This window comes from Silene latifolia, chromosome 5, assembly GCF_048544455.1.
Source record: "Silene latifolia isolate original U9 population chromosome 5, ASM4854445v1, whole genome shotgun sequence".
In the NCBI taxonomy this organism is placed as follows: Eukaryota; Viridiplantae; Streptophyta; class Magnoliopsida; order Caryophyllales; family Caryophyllaceae; genus Silene; species Silene latifolia.
In genome coordinates this window covers 3,065,817-3,083,025 of record NC_133530.1, presented here as the reverse complement: position 1 = coordinate 3,083,025, position 17,209 = coordinate 3,065,817, and the positions used below count along the sequence as shown (strand labels likewise).

General features: G+C 39.0%; 2 protein-coding genes across 3 annotated transcripts; both read right to left on the bottom strand.

Annotated features, from left to right (window-relative positions):
- Positions 1–864: 864 nt before the first annotated feature.
- Positions 865–16,444, bottom strand: LOC141656414 (putative disease resistance protein At1g61300). 2 transcript variants are annotated; one of them, XM_074463289.1, is made up of 4 exons: positions 16,267–16,444; positions 15,984–16,062; positions 5,187–5,265; positions 865–4,190 (listed from the first exon to the last, which is right to left on the bottom strand). In XM_074463289.1, the coding sequence occupies exon 4, from the start codon at positions 4,181–4,183 to the stop codon at positions 1,061–1,063; it is 3,123 nt and encodes a 1,040-aa protein (XP_074319390.1). In that variant the 5' UTR covers positions 4,184–4,190; positions 5,187–5,265; positions 15,984–16,062; positions 16,267–16,444; the 3' UTR covers positions 865–1,060. The 2 variants fall into 2 exon arrangements, with proteins under 2 accessions (XP_074319390.1, XP_074319389.1); XM_074463288.1 differs by lacking the exons at positions 15,984–16,062; positions 16,267–16,444 and adding an exon at positions 5,476–5,624.
- Positions 9,266–9,592, bottom strand: LOC141657952 (putative mitochondrial protein AtMg00820). The gene has a single exon (XM_074465342.1). It carries the CDS (start codon positions 9,590–9,592, stop codon positions 9,266–9,268), a length of 327 nt encoding a protein of 108 aa, XP_074321443.1.
- Positions 16,445–17,209: the final 765 nt, after the last annotated feature.

The window sequence follows — 17,209 nt, the reverse complement described above, 5'->3', positions numbered from 1 at the left end:
AGTGATCAGTCGACGAAACAAAGAAACCTAAGCCTGTTCTCAGGAGTTCCACCATTGATCGGCTAGCAGTTGCAAAGACAACTAAGAATTCATCGACTCCTCAGCCTAAGAGAGAATCATCCAAGCCAAAGGGTACTAACACGAAAAATGGACCACAAAAGACGAGAGATGTTCGTCATAAGAAATTAAGCACAAACAAGATTAGCCCTGTAGATAAAAAACCCAGGAATGGAGATCCAACGGTTGATGATTCCAAAGACGTTAAGGAGTTGCACGTTACATCTGCAACCGTGAGTACAGATGTAGGTATGGTTGTACAGAGTCACCAGACGAATCCTTCAGATAAAACGGTAGAAAAATCTCTTGAGGATGATGCAATGCCTGAAATACCCCTCGCGTTTCCTGAAGACGTGAAAGTTTCCGATGAGAATGAAAAGATAAGTCCTGAGTTGAGTGTCCACCCAGACGCTAATGGGAATATTTCGAGCTACCCGGAGATATCCGTGGTCGAGGAATCAGCTCCTTCAACAACTAGTGAGACAGTCCTTGAGTCGACACAGTCGAGGAAGAAATGGGATGGTCCTGAAAAATCTACCAAAGCAAAGGGATTCAGGAAGCTACTTATGTTTGGTCGGAAAAGTTAGAAATAAGAATGCATTATTCAGCGACTTCATTTGATTCTTTCGTTAGATTTGTTTGCATCGTACATCGTATTCATTGTATTGATTGTTAATTATCTGTAAGTGCAGAATTTTGGTCATTGCTCAACTCCAGCTTCAGCCCAACATCCATAATCAAAGTAAATGTTAGGAAATGGGAGGACGCAAAATCAATGCTAATGTTACCAGAGGCCAGATCATAAGATACTCGTACTGAAGTTCTAGTAGCTCGTGGTTCAATCAAACATGAGATCGAAAGAAAAATAAAAAAATAAAATAAAACAGGATTAGCCAGCTCTCTGCAGTCGATTTCACCACAATTTTTAATGTGAAGTTATACCAGCACGAAGTCTAGCAATCAGTATATATACATATAGAGAAACACCCGACAATGGATGAATTTAGCTGGTAGACAGTGACAGCCATGAGACTCGGTTTGTTTTATCGTCATCATGGTCGTCACTGTCATCATGGTCGTCACTGTCAGGAAGAAGGAGAGACTGCCGAGCTTCCAGTATATAATCAGATAGAAGGATTAAATCATCATCTGGAAAATCCTGGTGTAGGGGCTCCCACCACTCAGGCATTTCAGATTCTGTTGGTAAGGAAGCCAAAGTCGACTCTGAAGCATCGCAAATTAGCTTGAATGACAGTGACAGCATCTTTAGCTTAGGGCATTCATCTACCTCTAAACTGGAAGAATGAAGGGACGCAGAAATGAGTAGACCAGTATACACACTGCTTAAATTTGGTAGACACGTTAGAACTAAACGCCGGAGCTTGGGGAGAGTGAGAATGAGTTTGGTATCAGCAGTACAGGATGTAAATATCCCTTCCAACTTTGGACAACTTGTAATGTAAATAGAGCTCAAAGAAGTGGCGTGGTGTAGCTGCATCTGATAAATGCTGCTCAATGATGGAAGACCGGATAAGCGTAATTCGGACAAAGAACGGAAACAAGGAATGGGCACGGTATCACCATCACAAGTCGGAGACATGACTATCCCCTCCAGCTTTGCACAATGACTTATTTCGATACGTTGTAGAGAAGTGCAGAGGTGTAGCTGTATGGAGTAAATGTTTCTCAATTTCGGCAAATGTTCCAAATCTAGAGACAATAATTCAGGAAGGGCAACGCCGAGATTGAGATTATTCTGTGCAGATAAAAAATCCCGGTTTGATTCAAATATCTCCTCCACCTTCTCACAACCCTCTATCTTCAACTCTTTGAGGTGCGGTAAAGATGAAAACGATCCGTTTTCTCCTATGCTTCTCAAATCAGGCAAACCAATGAGGTTTAAACACTCAAGATTATCAAGGTAAGAGGAAACTGAAGAGACGCAGCGAGGCGCTGATGATACGTACTCCAACCCTACACAACCCCTTATCGTTAACTCCCTTAGACCTTTGGCATCCCTTAGAGATGGGAGAACTTCTCCCAGGCTTCTTTGCCCTTCCATTGTGCATTCATGAACATATAATGCTTGGATATTGCAAGGTAACAGAGGCGTGATCTCAGTTTCTCCAAACTGCACGCCCCTTATAATAACTTGTTTCTTATTCGGACCAAGGAATTCATTATCATCATCACAAAACAAAGCTTTACCAAAAAGCCATATACTGTAAGAGCATAACTGGCAAGATTGTATGAAGCTATTGTACCGAGGCAAATCTGATAGTCTCCAACGGCAGTGAGATAACTTCTGCAAACAGTTTAATCTTTCCATTCCTTCAGGTGCTAGGCAAATCTGTACCGAGGCAAATCTGATAGTCTCTGGAAGATACAACGTCATTAGTTTTGTCAGTTTCGCCACTGAAGGTACATAACTTAGCTGGTAACATCCTTGAAGCAAGAGTGCCCTTAAATTTATCAAATCAGAAACAGTGTCTGGTACCCTCTTAAGCAATAGTGTAAATGATAAATCAAGCACTTCGAGGGCTTTCATATGTACAAAGAATGAATTTGGGATTTCCTTAAGACGATTATGGGAAAGTATCAGCACTAGCAGATTTGAGGTCTCAGGTGACATGCCCAGTGGAATCTCTTTTATATTATTATGGCTCAGTGACACTTTCACTAAATCCCTGGTCCAAAGTTTATCTACAGGCACTGTCTGCAGCTGTAATCCGGCTTTCGCCATGAAGTGTGGACGATGCTGAGTGACGATCATAGCCATGTCTCGTACTAGATCATGCATTCTCACACCTTTTTCTTTATTATAACAAAGTGCTGGTTCCAACAAGCTTGATTTTTCAAGATTGTTCACGATAGTATGTCCTTTGTTCTCTTTATTTTCCCAGCTCTCTATATCATCTAAGAGTCCTTCCATAATCCAAAGGTCTATCAATTTCGCTCGAGCGATAACCCAATCTTCTGGAAATAATACACAGCTCAAAAAGCACTGTTTCAACCTCTCATCTCTCAAGCTATCGTAGCTATATTGTAAAACACGAAAAACCTCATCATCCATATCGTTATCTTGCCTCCTGGCGGGCTTCTGCAGTTCATATAGAGCATTTTTCCACTGCTGAACATCAGTAACTTCTCGCATACAGCACCCCATCGTGTTCAATGCAAGCGGCAACCCCCCGCATTCTTTAACAATCTCTTTAGCAGTTGAATATAAATCTTCTGCTACTTCTCCCGATTTTTCAACAAATAAAAACCAAGCATCGTCTTCTGGAAGGGGTCTAACTTTGATAACCTTCTGGCATCCCATTTTTCGGCACACTTCTTCTGATCGGGTTGTGATGACAACCTTGCAACCACATGAATTAAGAGGAATGCCTACTTGATCAGTCAGAAAATGGTTCCACATATCATCAATTATTAGCACTGATTTTTTTAACTGCGACAATCTGCGAAATATCTCAGACCTTCTCCTCTCAACATCATCTTCCTTCGAAATATCAAGACCCAAACAATTTCCGATCGCAGTTTGCAAGTTTTGGAGGTTACAATTTTGAGATGCAGTAACCCAATAAACTTGTCCTTCTATATCAGAATCAGACAGGAGGCTATTATGAATTTTCTTAAGCAATGTTGTTTTACCAACACCACCCATGCCAAACACACCGATGGCAAACACATCGTCCTGCTTTAACCAATTCGTAATCATCTCAATGTTCTCTGTACTTCTTGAACCCACTAAAGTGTTCACCACCATTTCCAATCTTGTCGCGGAATGGCTGTCAAGTACTACTCCACTAGGGAATTTTCCCTGTTGAATTAGCCCTTCAACCTCTTTAATTTCTTTGGCAAGTTGGTGCTTGAGCGCACTGCTGGGACCTTGGTTCTTAAACTCAGAGTCTATGTCTTGACGCTTTTTTTTCTTTTCTTCCACCTCTGTACACCACAATTCAACCTCACTTTTACGCTTCTTTCCGGGTTGAATCTCTGCGTGCTCCACCTCCTTCAGGACATCGCTTTGCTGAGCACTAAGATAATTCATTTTACTCCTAAAAGCCCTCATTTCCTCGTTTAAGTCAGAGGTAGACAGCATTTTCGTTACTCTATTCAACATATTGCACCTAACAATTAAAAAAAAAGTGAAGCGTTAACATATTTCCATAATGTTTGAGAAATCAACCTTACTCTTCACAATTTAATATTTATCAACAAAAGCCAAAAATAAGCTTTGTGCATAATTGTTGTACACCAACTTTTCATTTTCAATTTAATATTCCATGTTTCTTGGCTTTGAAATGCAAATTGACTCACTAGATATCGCTATCCCCCGCTTGAAAATGAAAATCTGGCAATTTTTAGTTAGAATTTTTCGATTTTTTCGAGTTAATCTTATGACATTACTTGTTTGACCTCATCTGAATACCTGCTAACTGCAAATCCTGACTTTGCCCCTATAATAAAAGTGCACAAACTAGAGGTATACACGCTTGTTTATTTCTTCTTTATAAAACAACATCATACCATATTTAGAAAAAAAAAATTACAAAGAATATATACGAGTACATATGATATGATCAACAATGAGATACGAGGTACAATTCAGCAACTGCGCTAAAGTGAAATGAAAGATCTATGTCGAATTGTCAAGAACTTCAAAGGAGCACACAAATCCTTGCTATGTGCTAATTGGTAACAGACTCACGATAACTAACTATGAGCGGTTAGTTATCTTATACTCCCTCCGTCCCAGTCAATAGTTTTCACTTTTTTTTTTTTGGTGTTTCAGTCAATAGTCTTTGCGTATAAAGCATAGGTAAACATTTCACTGAGGCGAAGGGGGTAACAGCTTTTCCAGTTTGTTACATAAGTGCATTTAGGCGGGAAAGTTAGTTGTTCTAAGCTACAATTCATGATTCATTCTGCAATTTTATAATCACAAATTACTTCCTGTTATGATTTAGGGTTTTTCGATAAATTCATGATCCCTAATTGAAAAGGTAAACATCGGAAAATAATCCGCTACAACTTTATGAAATCTGTAATTGAAAAACTAAACCCTAATTAAAGAGTATTTAACAATTAATCAAGTTAATCTACCAAAATTGATGAATACTTACAATTGAATCACAAACTCCGCTAAAGCGAAACGAAAGATCAATGTCAAATTCTCAAGAACTTCAAAGGAGCACACAGATCCTATGAAATCAGGTAGAAAAAGCAGTAATTAGATCAATTTATCAATTTACCAAAATAGGTAATCATAAGATAAAACAGTAGTTTAAGACGGTTTTAAGTTAAAACTTCTCACAATTCCATTTTCATTTTAACATTATTTAAAACGGTTGTGAGTACGTCTTAGCTGAAAACCGTCTCAAACATGAATTTGTGAAGATGAAAATGATATACCTTACTACGAAGATTGAGGAAGACAGAAGAAGAGATAAGAAAATGTCGACCAGCATTCAAATTAATAGAGTATAGTAGCCTTAATCTTATCTGAATGTGGAATATTTGTGTGGTGATCAAATTTTTGTGACTTTTCTTCCTAACATTGTTTTCAAAGTTGACTATATAGTTGACCGACTTGACTCAAGGAGGAGGTATAAAATAGAGCTGGCAAATCGGGTTAACGGGTCGGGCCAATTCGGTCAGGTAATTTCGGGTTTACGGATCTGTTTTGGGTTTGTTGGTCGGGTTGTTTGGGGTCAAGCGGATCGGGTCATTCGGGTCGGGTCAATGATTAAGAAGAAAAAAGACATTTCAAGTCTTTTGGCCCAACTAAAGTTATGTTTTGTCGGGTCATTTTCGGGTTGGGTAGTTTCGGGTCGGCCCATTTCGAGTCGGGTTAATACGGGTCTATAAAAGCTCGGGTCATTTTCGGGTCGGGTCGGGTTAATTCGGGTTTTGGGTGTCATTCGGGTACGGCAGTTCGGGTTAATTTCGGGTTTCAGGTCGGTCTTTTCGGGTCGGATCAATCGGATCGGGTTGATTTTGCTAGGTCTACTATAAATGTATTGCAAATTCTTATTTTAGACGGGCTATAAGACGGACCAAATGTACCCATTTTACGGTAAAATGTTACTATTTTCTGATAAAATATTTACCATAATTTTAAGGGTAAAAAGTGACAGCTTTAGTTATAACATTTTGACATTAAATGGTTACATTCTACTAAAAAAATGATGACAATTAGTTCGTCTTATTTCAGACTGTATGACTTTCAGTTACAAATTTGAAATTACAATGTTATGCAATTATTAACTTGTCAGTCTCAGTTAAGACGCCATTATGTGTCTTAAACTTAAGACAGATCAAATATATTACTTGTATAGTTGTGTGTATATAAACAAGTACGGAGTATATTGATTTTTCCTATAGATCTTCGTTTTTGACGTGGTATGACACGTCTTAAACTTAAGACGCATAGTATCGTCTTAAACGAGAATTTGTAATTGTTAACACAAGTAGTGGGTATTTGTCCCGTTTTAAGCTTAAGACAAACAATGTCATCTTAAGTGAGACTTACGAACACCTAGATATTAAAACACAATAAAATAATACAATCGTGTAGAAATTTTGGTTTATATTAGTCTCAGATAAACAAATGATTGAGACAGAGTTATATACTTATATATGTCCATCAAAGTAATTTGATTTTTTGATGGGAATTTTAAGGTTGCTTTTCAAGCTAAAATTTTAAGGCCTGAAATGGGCCGTAAAGCCAACTTGGGCCCATGTACATAGGATAGCTGAGTTTGAGCCTGAAAGATAGGCCCGTGAATCGGCTTAATCTAACAGACTAGTACAACTTGGCTGATTTCTAAGTAATAATCCAGATGAAGCCCAACATGTCCAGCCCATTAATCCATGATCATTCCAATCTCTACCTGACTACCTCGTACTCCGTATTAGCACATTAGGCTCGGTTTGACCGTGCATTTCAGCTACCTAATTTAACTGAGTAACCTATTTTAACTAAACATTTTCCGTGTTAACATCATATTATAATTTTTTTATTCATCACATTCATGGTCAGTTTAACTAAAAACTTTTTATCGTGTAAATATTAATTTAGACGGTTTCAATTCAAGAAACATGATTTTAGACCTCTAAAAAGATACATTAAAGAAACAATGTCGGGTGGAGATAATTTAACACTTTTAATAGTTTTTTTCTTTTTTTTAAAAAAATAAGATGGGGTAACTTTAATTCAAGGGACTCAAGTAGAATCAAACAACTTATGTTCAATCAGTGGCGGAACCAGGAATGAATTCTATCTAGGGCTAGATTTATAAGCAATTGAGAGTTTGAAACGTATTGGTTAAGGAAAACAAGTACTCGTATGAGTTTCGACGCCTAGGACACTCGAAAAGTAAAAGTTTTTTTGTGTATTTTGTCCAACTTATAGGTTAAATAAAATAAAATTTATGCATTTTACGCAAAAATTGCCTTAATATTTGATTGCAACCCCATATATAGAACATTACCGATTCGCTACAGAGCATATGTCGTACCACGATAATATACCATGAACCGTAATTCTTGTGTGAGACGGTCTCACACTGTAAGACGGACCCATTATATAAAAAGATAACTCATTTATTAGCATTGTGCATGTGTTAGCTTTGCCTTGATCCTTAATTATAATTTCAAGTCCTAAGATTTTTATTTTCGTGACTATTTTCCAAGTCTTGTGTGTAATTCAAGAATAATAAGTTTTTTAAGAACCCGATTCTCTTAAAAATTTGTGATTCAAAAATCACCTATGAATTATGATAAATGGATTAGAAATGTTAAACGATGTAATTGAGATAGTTGATATTAGATTGTAAATACAAATGAATTGCTTATCATTGACTTGTTCTGTACAAAGGAATTATGCTATCTATATATACAAACAGAGGGCTAGCTATTTACGGAAGCGAATAATCTCGTTGCTAAATTACGGGATGCTAATATTGTGTTGCCTGTTTAGTAGCTTGAGCCAACGGCTCTCTTGTGATATGGAGCAACGGCTCCAAAGATCGTGATACCCCCCCGCAAGTTGGAGTGTGGAGATTCGAGACACCCAACTTGGAGAGTAGGTCTTCGAAAGAAGCACGACCGAGAGCTTTCGTGAAGATATCTGCTAGTTGAGCTTTAGTGTGGACATAGCTCGGGGCAATGACACCGTTTTGTATTTCATCGCGGATAAAATGACAGTCAACTTCGATATGTTTTGTGCGCTCGTGAAATACCGGGTTTCGTGCTATATAGAGAGCGGATTGGTTATCACACTTGAGTTGAATAGGTTGATCGTGATGGATGCCAAGCGTTTGAAGCAATCCCTTAAGCCATTTGAGTTCTCGGATGGTAAAGGCCATTGCACGGTACTCGGATTCAGCTGAGGAAAGGGACACCGTCGCTTGTTTCTTGGTTTTCCAAGAGATCGGAGAAGAGCCTAAGAACACGATATAGGCAGAAAGTGACCGTCGACTAGTTGGGCATGTTGCATAGTCAGCGTCACAATAGGCATTGAGCCGGAGATTGCTATCGGATCGAAGGAGTATACCTTGTCCCGGAGAGTTCTTTAGATATCGAACCACAGTGAGAGCCGCTTGCCAATGTTCACTTGTGGGAGCATGCATAAATTGGGCAAGTATATGGACTGAGTATGTCAGCTCGGGTCGGGTAATGGTGAGATAGACGAGACGTCCGACGAGCCGACGATATGGTTGAGGGTCACTCATAAATTCGGCCTTTGATGAACCCAACCGATGGTTTTGTTCCATAGGGATGGGAGCCGGTTTTGTGCCAAGAAGACCCGTTTCACTTAAGATGTCGAGAGCATATTTGCGTTGAGTAAGAAAAATCCCAGTCTTATGCCGAGCAATTTCGAGACCAAGAAAATACTTAAGTGCTCCGAGGTCTTTCATATGAAAACAGTTGAATAAATATTCCTTGAATTGAGCGATAAATTGTGAGTTGTTCCCGCAAATTACCAAATCATCCACATAAACAAGAATGTGTACCTCGGTGTCGGGTTTAGAGATGGAAAACAATGAGTGATCATACGGACATTGTTGAAACCCGTATTTGATGAGAGCGGAAGCGAGTTTGGCATACCAACATCGAGGAGCTTGACGGAGACCGTAAAGAGACTTTCGGAGGCGACATACTTTGCCGTCCGTAGATGGATGAAAACCGGGTGGAGGTTTCATGTATACCTCCTCATTAAGATCCCCGTGGAGAAAGGCGTTATGAACGTCCATTTGATGAAGAACCCGTGTTTAGCAAATGCTATAGCGAGTAAAGTTCGTACCGTCACAAGTTTAATTGTTGGAGCAAAAGTTTCGTTGTAGTCCACTCCTTCAACTTGTCTATTTCCCATGACCACGAGACGGGCCTTATATCGTTCGATGGAGCCATCAGCATTGTACTTGATTTTGTAGACCCATTTAGACCCGATAGCTTTCTTATTTGGAGGGAGATCTTCTAGAGTCCATGTTTGATTTTTTTCGAGAGCGTCAAGTTCGAGCTTCATAGCGTTGCGCCATTCGGGTACCTGCACAGCTTCTTTATAGAGACTAGGCTCGTGGTGTTTAGTCACGGCCGACAAAAAAACTTTATGGTTAGGAGAAAATTTGGCATAATTAAGATAATGAGAAATGGGAAAAGCGGTACACAAGACGATGGCGAGGCGACGAGTGAGTGCAACGATGGACGAGGTTTGGAAAGGACAAAATCGTTTAAGTTGGAATTGGGAATTTTGATACGTTTGCCTCTACCCAATTGTGGTGTATCCGTAGGAGTAGATGGCGAGGCGGTGGCCTCGGGATTCGGGACGGGACTGGTGGAACGGTTAGGGGAGGGAGGCGTGGTGTGTGACGGAGGTGTATTTGGGGAAGCCGTGTCATTGGTGGGAGCTGTCGATGGGGCCGTCGAAGTGGGGATAATGATAGCGGGATCCACGAGTGTCAAGGAATCAGTAAGACATGTTGAAGAATCACTGTCTAAGTCGTGGATATTAAGGTTTTTATAAGGGAAATCCGTTTCAACAAAGATAACATCACGGGAATCAAAATAAGACCCGGTGTCCAAATCATATAGACGCCATCCTTTTTTTCCAAAAGGGTAACCAATAAAAATACATTTACGGCTTCGAGATGCAAATTTATCGTGAGAACGGTTTAAATTACGAGCGTAAGCAAGACAAATTAAAAATGCGGATGTTTTCAAAAGGTGGAGGTTTGTTAAAGAGCATTTCATAAGGTGTTTTGCCATGTAGAAGAGGTGTCGGAGTGCGGTTTATTAAATAAACGGCACTTAAAACACACTCGCCCCAGAAATATAAGGGTAAGCTAGCTTGAAAAAGAAGAGCGCGAGCGACGTTTAAAATGTGACGATGTTTTCGTTCCACTCGACCATTTTGTTGAGGAGTGTCGATATTGGAAGTTTGAAATAAGATACCATTTTCTTGAAAAAAAGGAATGAGGGGTCGAAATTCTGTGCCATTATCGGTCCTAAAAATTTTGATTTTCTTGTCAAATTGTCGTTCTATCATGGCAAAAAAATTCAAAAGAGTTTGTTTAGTGTCACTTTTATGTCGTAAAAGATAGACCCATGTAGACCGGGAAAAATCATCGACAATAGTAAGAAAATGTTTGGAACCACATGAAGCATTTTCCGAATAAGGACCCCAAAGATCACAATGTATAAGATCAAAAATGGAACTAGCATGACTAGAACTAGAATTAAAATGTTCGCGGGTTTGTTTCGCGCGTAAACAAATGTCACAATTTTTGCTATGAAACTTGTCCGAAGTTCGAGTACCTTTATTAATAAATGGTAAAAAATGGGAAATATTGGAAGAGGGGTGCCCCAACCTTCGGTGCCAAAGTTCGAGAGAATCGACAGTCCCAGCTAGACAAGCATGTACTTTATCGTTCCGGACACCTTTTAGATAGTAGAGTCCTTCGTGTTGCTCACTCGCCCCAATCACCGTCTTCGAGGTACGGTCCTGAATGAGACAAAGATTATGCGAAAATTGAATTGTTAAAGTCGTATCTTTCAAAAGACTTGAGACAGAGAGCAAATTACATTGTAAATTGGCCGCATAAAGTACATCGCGTAAAATAAGACGTGACGATAGATGTATATCGCCACTTTGAGTAGCAATCGTAAGATCTCCGTTTGGTAAACCAACGGATAAAGGTGAAATATTTTTAAGATTCGAAAAATGAGAAAGACATCCCGACATGTGATGAGATGCTCCCGTGTCAACAATCCAAGTAACAGAAGAGATATTACCATTGAGACGATCATGAGAGGACTCGGTTTTGCGATTGTGCCATAGTTGTCCAAGTTCCTCCAGTTCTTGTGCATTTAGGGAATTAAGATCAAGTTTGTCAAATGGAGCGAGAGACCCATGGGACGATGAGGCGGCCACCACCGGTCATAGATGACTTTCCCGAGGCCATATGTGCTTTAGGAAAATGACCGAGGATGACGCAGGAAAGAAACAGAGGACGATGCAGCATGGTTATGAGTTTTGGGTCGATCACTGGAAGGTATGCTACGAGGGTCCGGGGCAAACACAGCATTGGTCAAGTCGGTGGCGTTAAAAACGACCGGGGTTATACTGTGACCCGGATTTTCAACGTGAATCATTGTGTATGATGGAGTTGTCTGGGTGGTAACGATAGCGGATTCGGACATGGTGGATTTTGACAGAGAAAGGAAAAGAAAAAAATAAAAAATAAAAATAAAAAAAATAAGAAGACGGCAGATGAAGAAGAACGATAAACGAGACCTAGCTCGATACCATGTTAAACGATGTAATTGAGATAGTTGATATTAGATTGTAAATACAAATGAATTGCTTATCATTGACTTGTTCTGTACAAAGGAATTATGCTATCTATATATACAAACAGAGGGCTAGCTATTTACGGAAGCGAATAATCTCGTTGCTAAATTACGGGATGCTAATATTGTGTTGCCTGTTTAGTAGCTTGAGCCAACGGCTCTCTTGTGATATGGAGCAACGGCTCCAAAGATCGTGATAAGAAATTTAAATTGTATATTATCATGGAGTTTTCCACCGGGCTCAATTTGTCAATTACTTTCATTTTTTTCTTCTTAAAATTGTGTCTTGTTGGCACACCAAAATACCCCTGATGACAGTTCTGCGCCTGGTCGGAAATCCCTTACATCTTCACTGGCATCAGATAAGTTAAAGCGTCAGTGATCAGTCGACGAAACAAAGAAACCTAAGCCTGTTCTCAGGAGTTCCACCATTGATCGGCTAGCAGTTGCAAAGACAACTAAGAATTCATCGACTCCTCAGCCTAAGAGAGAATCATCCAAGCCAAAGGGTACTAACACGAAAAATGGACCACAAAAGACGAGAGATGTTCGTCATAAGAAATTAAGCACAAACAAGATTAGCCCTGTAGATAAAAAACCCAGGAATGGAGATCCAACGGTTGATGATTCCAAAGACGTTAAGGAGTTGCACGTTACATCTGCAACCGTGAGTACAGATGTAGGTATGGTTGTACAGAGTCACCAGACGAATCCTTCAGATAAAACGGTAGAAAAATCTCTTGAGGATGATGCAATGCCTGAAATACCCCTCGCGTTTCCTGAAGACGTGAAAGTTTCCGATGAGAATGAAAAGATAAGTCCTGAGTTGAGTGTCCACCCAGACGCTAATGGGAATATTTCGAGCTACCCGGAGATATCCGTGGTCGAGGAATCAGCTCCTTCAACAACTAGTGAGACAGTCCTTGAGTCGACACAGTCGAGGAAGAAATGGGATGGTCCTGAAAAATCTACCAAAGCAAAGGGATTCAGGAAGCTACTTATGTTTGGTCGGAAAAGTTAGAAATTAGAATGCATTATTCAGCGACTTCATTTGATTCTTTCGTTAGATTTGTTTGCATCGCACATCGTATTCATTGTTAATTATCTGTAAGTAATTTTTCGCTCTCCTAAGACAAACTGTTAGGCATTGCAGGTTTTCTAATTGAACGATAATACAGACTATGGCAACAGCAAGGATACTTTCTGTTGTTAGTCTGATACTTTATTTTCCAAACACACCATAAATGTTCATGGGACAATTTGTTGGTCACAAACACACCATAAATGTTCATGGGACAATTATTTACGACAAGGAAAAAAAATTAAAATAAAAAATAAAATAAAACAGGATTAGCCATCTCTCTGCAGTCTGCACCATGCAAGCACTGGTCAAAGAAATTCCAGCAGCCGATTTCACCAGGATTTTTAATGTAAGTTATACCAGCACGCAGTCTAGCAATCAGTATATATATACATATACTGAAACACCCGTCAATGGATGAATTTAGCTGGTAGACAATGACAGCCATGACCCCCATGAGACTCAGTTTGTTTTATCGTCATCATGGTCATCATTGTCAGGAAGGAGAGACTATCGAGCTTGCAGTATAAAACCAGATAGACGGATTACATCATCTGGAAAATACTGGTGCAACGGCTCCCACCACTCAGGGTTTTCAGATTCTGTTGGTAAGGAAGCCAATGTCGACTGTGAAGCATCGCAAATTAGCTTGTATGATGACAGTGACAGCATCTTTAGCTTAGGGCATTCAACTACCTCTAAACTGGAAGAATGAAGGGGCGCAGAAATGAGTAGACCCCTATACACGCTGCTCAAATTTGGCAGTCTCCTTATAACTAATCTATGTAACTTGGGGAGCGTGAGAATGGGTTTGGTATCCCTTCTAACTTTGGACAATCAGAAATGCAAATAAAGCGCAGAGAAGTGGAGTGGTGTAGCCGCATCTGATAAATGCTGCTCAATAATGGAAGACCGGTTAAGTATAGCTCCGACAAAAAACGGAAACAAGGAATGGGCACGGCATCACCATCACAAGTGGGAGACATGACTATCCCCTCAAGCTTTGCACAATCGCTTATACGGAGACGTTCTAGAGAAGTGCAGAGATGTAGCTGTATGGAGTAGATGTTTCTCAATTTTGGCAAATCTTCCAAATGTAGAGACAATAATTCAGGAAGGGCAACACCAGGATTGAGACTTTTCTTTGCATCCCATTTTTCGGCAAACTTCTTCTGATCGGGTTGTGATGACAACCTTGCAACCACATGAATTAAGAGGAATGCCTACTTGATCAGTCAGAAAATGGTTCCACATATCATCAATTATTAGCACTGATTTTTTTAACTGCGACAATCTGCGAAATATCTCAGACCTTCTCCTCTCAACATCATCTTCCTTCGAAATATCAAGACCCAAACACTTTCCGATCGCAGTTTGCAAGTTTTGGAGGTTACAATTTTGAGATGCAGTAACCCAATAAACTTGTCCTTCTATATCAGAATCACACAGGAGGCTATTATGAATTTTCTTAAGCAAAGTTGTTTTACCAACACCGCCCATGCCAAACACACCGATGGCAAACACATCGTCCTGCTTTAACCACTTCGAAATCATCTCAATGTTCTCTACACTTCTTGAACCCACTAAAGTGTTCACCACCATTTCCAATCTTGTCTCGGAATGGTTGTCAAGTACTACCCCACTAGGGAATTTCCCCTGATGAATTAGCCCTTCAATCTCTTTAATTTCTTTGGCAAGTTGGTGCTTGAGCGCACTGCTCGGACCTTGATTATTAAACTCATTGTCTATGTCTTGACGCTTTTTTTTCTTTTCTTCCACCACTGTACACCACAATTCAACCACACTTTTACGCTTCTTTCCGGGTTGAATCTCTGCGTGCTCCACCTCCTTCAGAACATCGCTTTGCTGAGCACTAAGATAATCCATTTTACTCCTAAAAGCCCTCATTTCCTCGTTTAAGTCAGAGGTAGACAGCATTTTCGTTACTCTATTCAACATATTGCACCTAACAATTAAAAAAAAAAAGTGAAGTGTTAACATATTTCCATAATGTTTGAGAAATCATCCTTACTCTTAACAATTTAATATTTATCAACATAAGCCAAAAATAAGCTTTGTGCATAATTGTTGTACACCAACTTTTCATTTTCAATTTAATATTCCATGTTTCTTGGCTATGAAATGCAAATTGACTCACTAGATATCGCTATCCCCCGCTTGAAAATGAAAATCTGGCAATTTTTAGTTAGAATTTTTCGATTTTTTCGAGTTAATCTTATGACATTACTTGTTTGACCTCATCTGAATACCTGCTAACTGCAAATCCTGACTTTGCCCCTATAATAAAAGTGCACAAACTAGAGGTATACACGCTTGTTTATTTCTTCTTTATAAAACATCATACCATATTTAGAAAAAAAAAATTACAAAGAATATAAACGAGTACATACGATCAACAATGAGATACAGGGTACAATACTTACAATTCAGCAACTGCGCTAAAGTGAAATGAAAGATCTATGTCGAATTGTCAAGAACGAGCACACAAATCCTTGTTATGTGCTAATTGGTAACAGACTCATGATAACTAACTATGAGCGGTTAGTTATCTTATACTCCCTCCATCCCAGTCAATAGTTTTCATTTTCTTTTCTTTTTTGGTGTTTCAGTCAATAGTCTTTGCGTATAAAGCATAGGTAAACATTTCACTGAGGCAAAGGGGTAACAGCTTTTCCAGTTTGTTACATAAGTGCATTTAGGCGGGAAGTTAGTTGTTGTTAGGCTTAGCACTTAGCAAGTTAGCAGTATAAATAGTTCTAAGCTACAATTCATTTTTTATTCATTTTTCGATAAACCCTAATGGGCCTAATATCATCCTAATATTCATGCTCCCTAATTGAAAAGGTAAACATCGGAAAATAATCCGCTACAACTTTATGAAATCCGTAATTGAAAAACTAAACCCTAATTAAAGAGTATTTAACAATTAATTTAAGTTAATCTATCAAAATTGATGAATACTTACAATTGAATCACAAACTCCGCTAAAGCGAAACGAAAGATCAATGTCAAATTATCAAGAACTTCAAAGGAGCACACAGATCCTATGAAATCAGGTAGAAAAAGCAGTAATTAGATCAATTTATCAATTTACCAATAATCATAAGATAAAACAGTAGGTTAAGACGGTTTTAAGTTAAGACTTCTCGCAATTCCTTTTTCCATTTAACATTATTTAAATTGACTGTAAATGCGTTTTAACTGAAAACCGTCTCAAACATGAATTTGTGAAGATGAAAATGGTATACCTTACTACGAAAGATTGAACAACACGGAAGAATAGATACGAAAATGTCGACCAGCATTCAAACTAATAGAGTATTGTAGCCTTAATCTTATAGTTGACCGACTTGACTCAAATTTTTGTGTGGTGATCAAATTTTTACCGACTTTTCTTCTACCATTGTTTTCAAAGTTAACTCTATAGTTGACAGACTTGACTCAAGGAGGAGGTATAACCGTATAAATAAGAGGTGGTAATCGGGTCGGTCACGGGTCGGGTCATATCGAGTTTGGGTTATATCGGGTTAGTGGTGGGTTTGGGTCGGTACGGTTCATGTTGGGTCATCTTCGGGGCGGGTGGCAAGTCGGACCGGGTCATTAACGGGTCGGTGTCGGGTCAGGTTATGAGCATATATTTTATCTTATATATTTAATTTTAGATAATTATTTAATGTTTAAATAATGAGTAGGTGTATTAATTGTAGTTTTAAGTAAAAAATATGTAAGATGAATGCTAATTTGATGTTATTTAAACCATTATTAAGCTAGTTCATTATCGGGTTGAGAAAATATCGGGTCACGGGTCGGATCAGTTCAGGTCGGGTTCAGGTTGGAAAAAATAAAGCTGCTATCGGCTATCGGGTCGGGTCAGTTCGGTTTTGGTTCACCCAGATTTCGGGTTGTATCGGTCGGGTTTTAGACGGGGCGGGTCGGGTCAACTTTTGCTAGCTCTAGGTATAATCATCAGTTACAAATTTGAAATTACAATGTTATGCAATTATTAACTTGTAAGTCTTCGTTATTAGCAATATTCATCTTAAGTTTAAGAGAGATCAAATGTATTAATTGTATAGTTTTGTGTGTATATAAACAAATACGGAGTACATTGCTTTTTTCTATGCATCTTGTTTTTGTCATGGTATGATATGTCTTAAACTTAAGACACATAGTGTCGTCTTAAATGAGAAT

Excerpts from the sequence above, each read along its gene's own strand:
- LOC141656414 (XM_074463289.1), bottom strand. The coding sequence starts at position 4,183 with ATGTTGAATAGAGTAACGAAAATGCTGTCTACCTCTGACTTAAACGAG.
- LOC141657952 (XM_074465342.1), bottom strand. The coding sequence starts at position 9,592 with ATGAAGCTCGAACTTGACGCTCTCGAAAAAAATCAAACATGGACTCTA.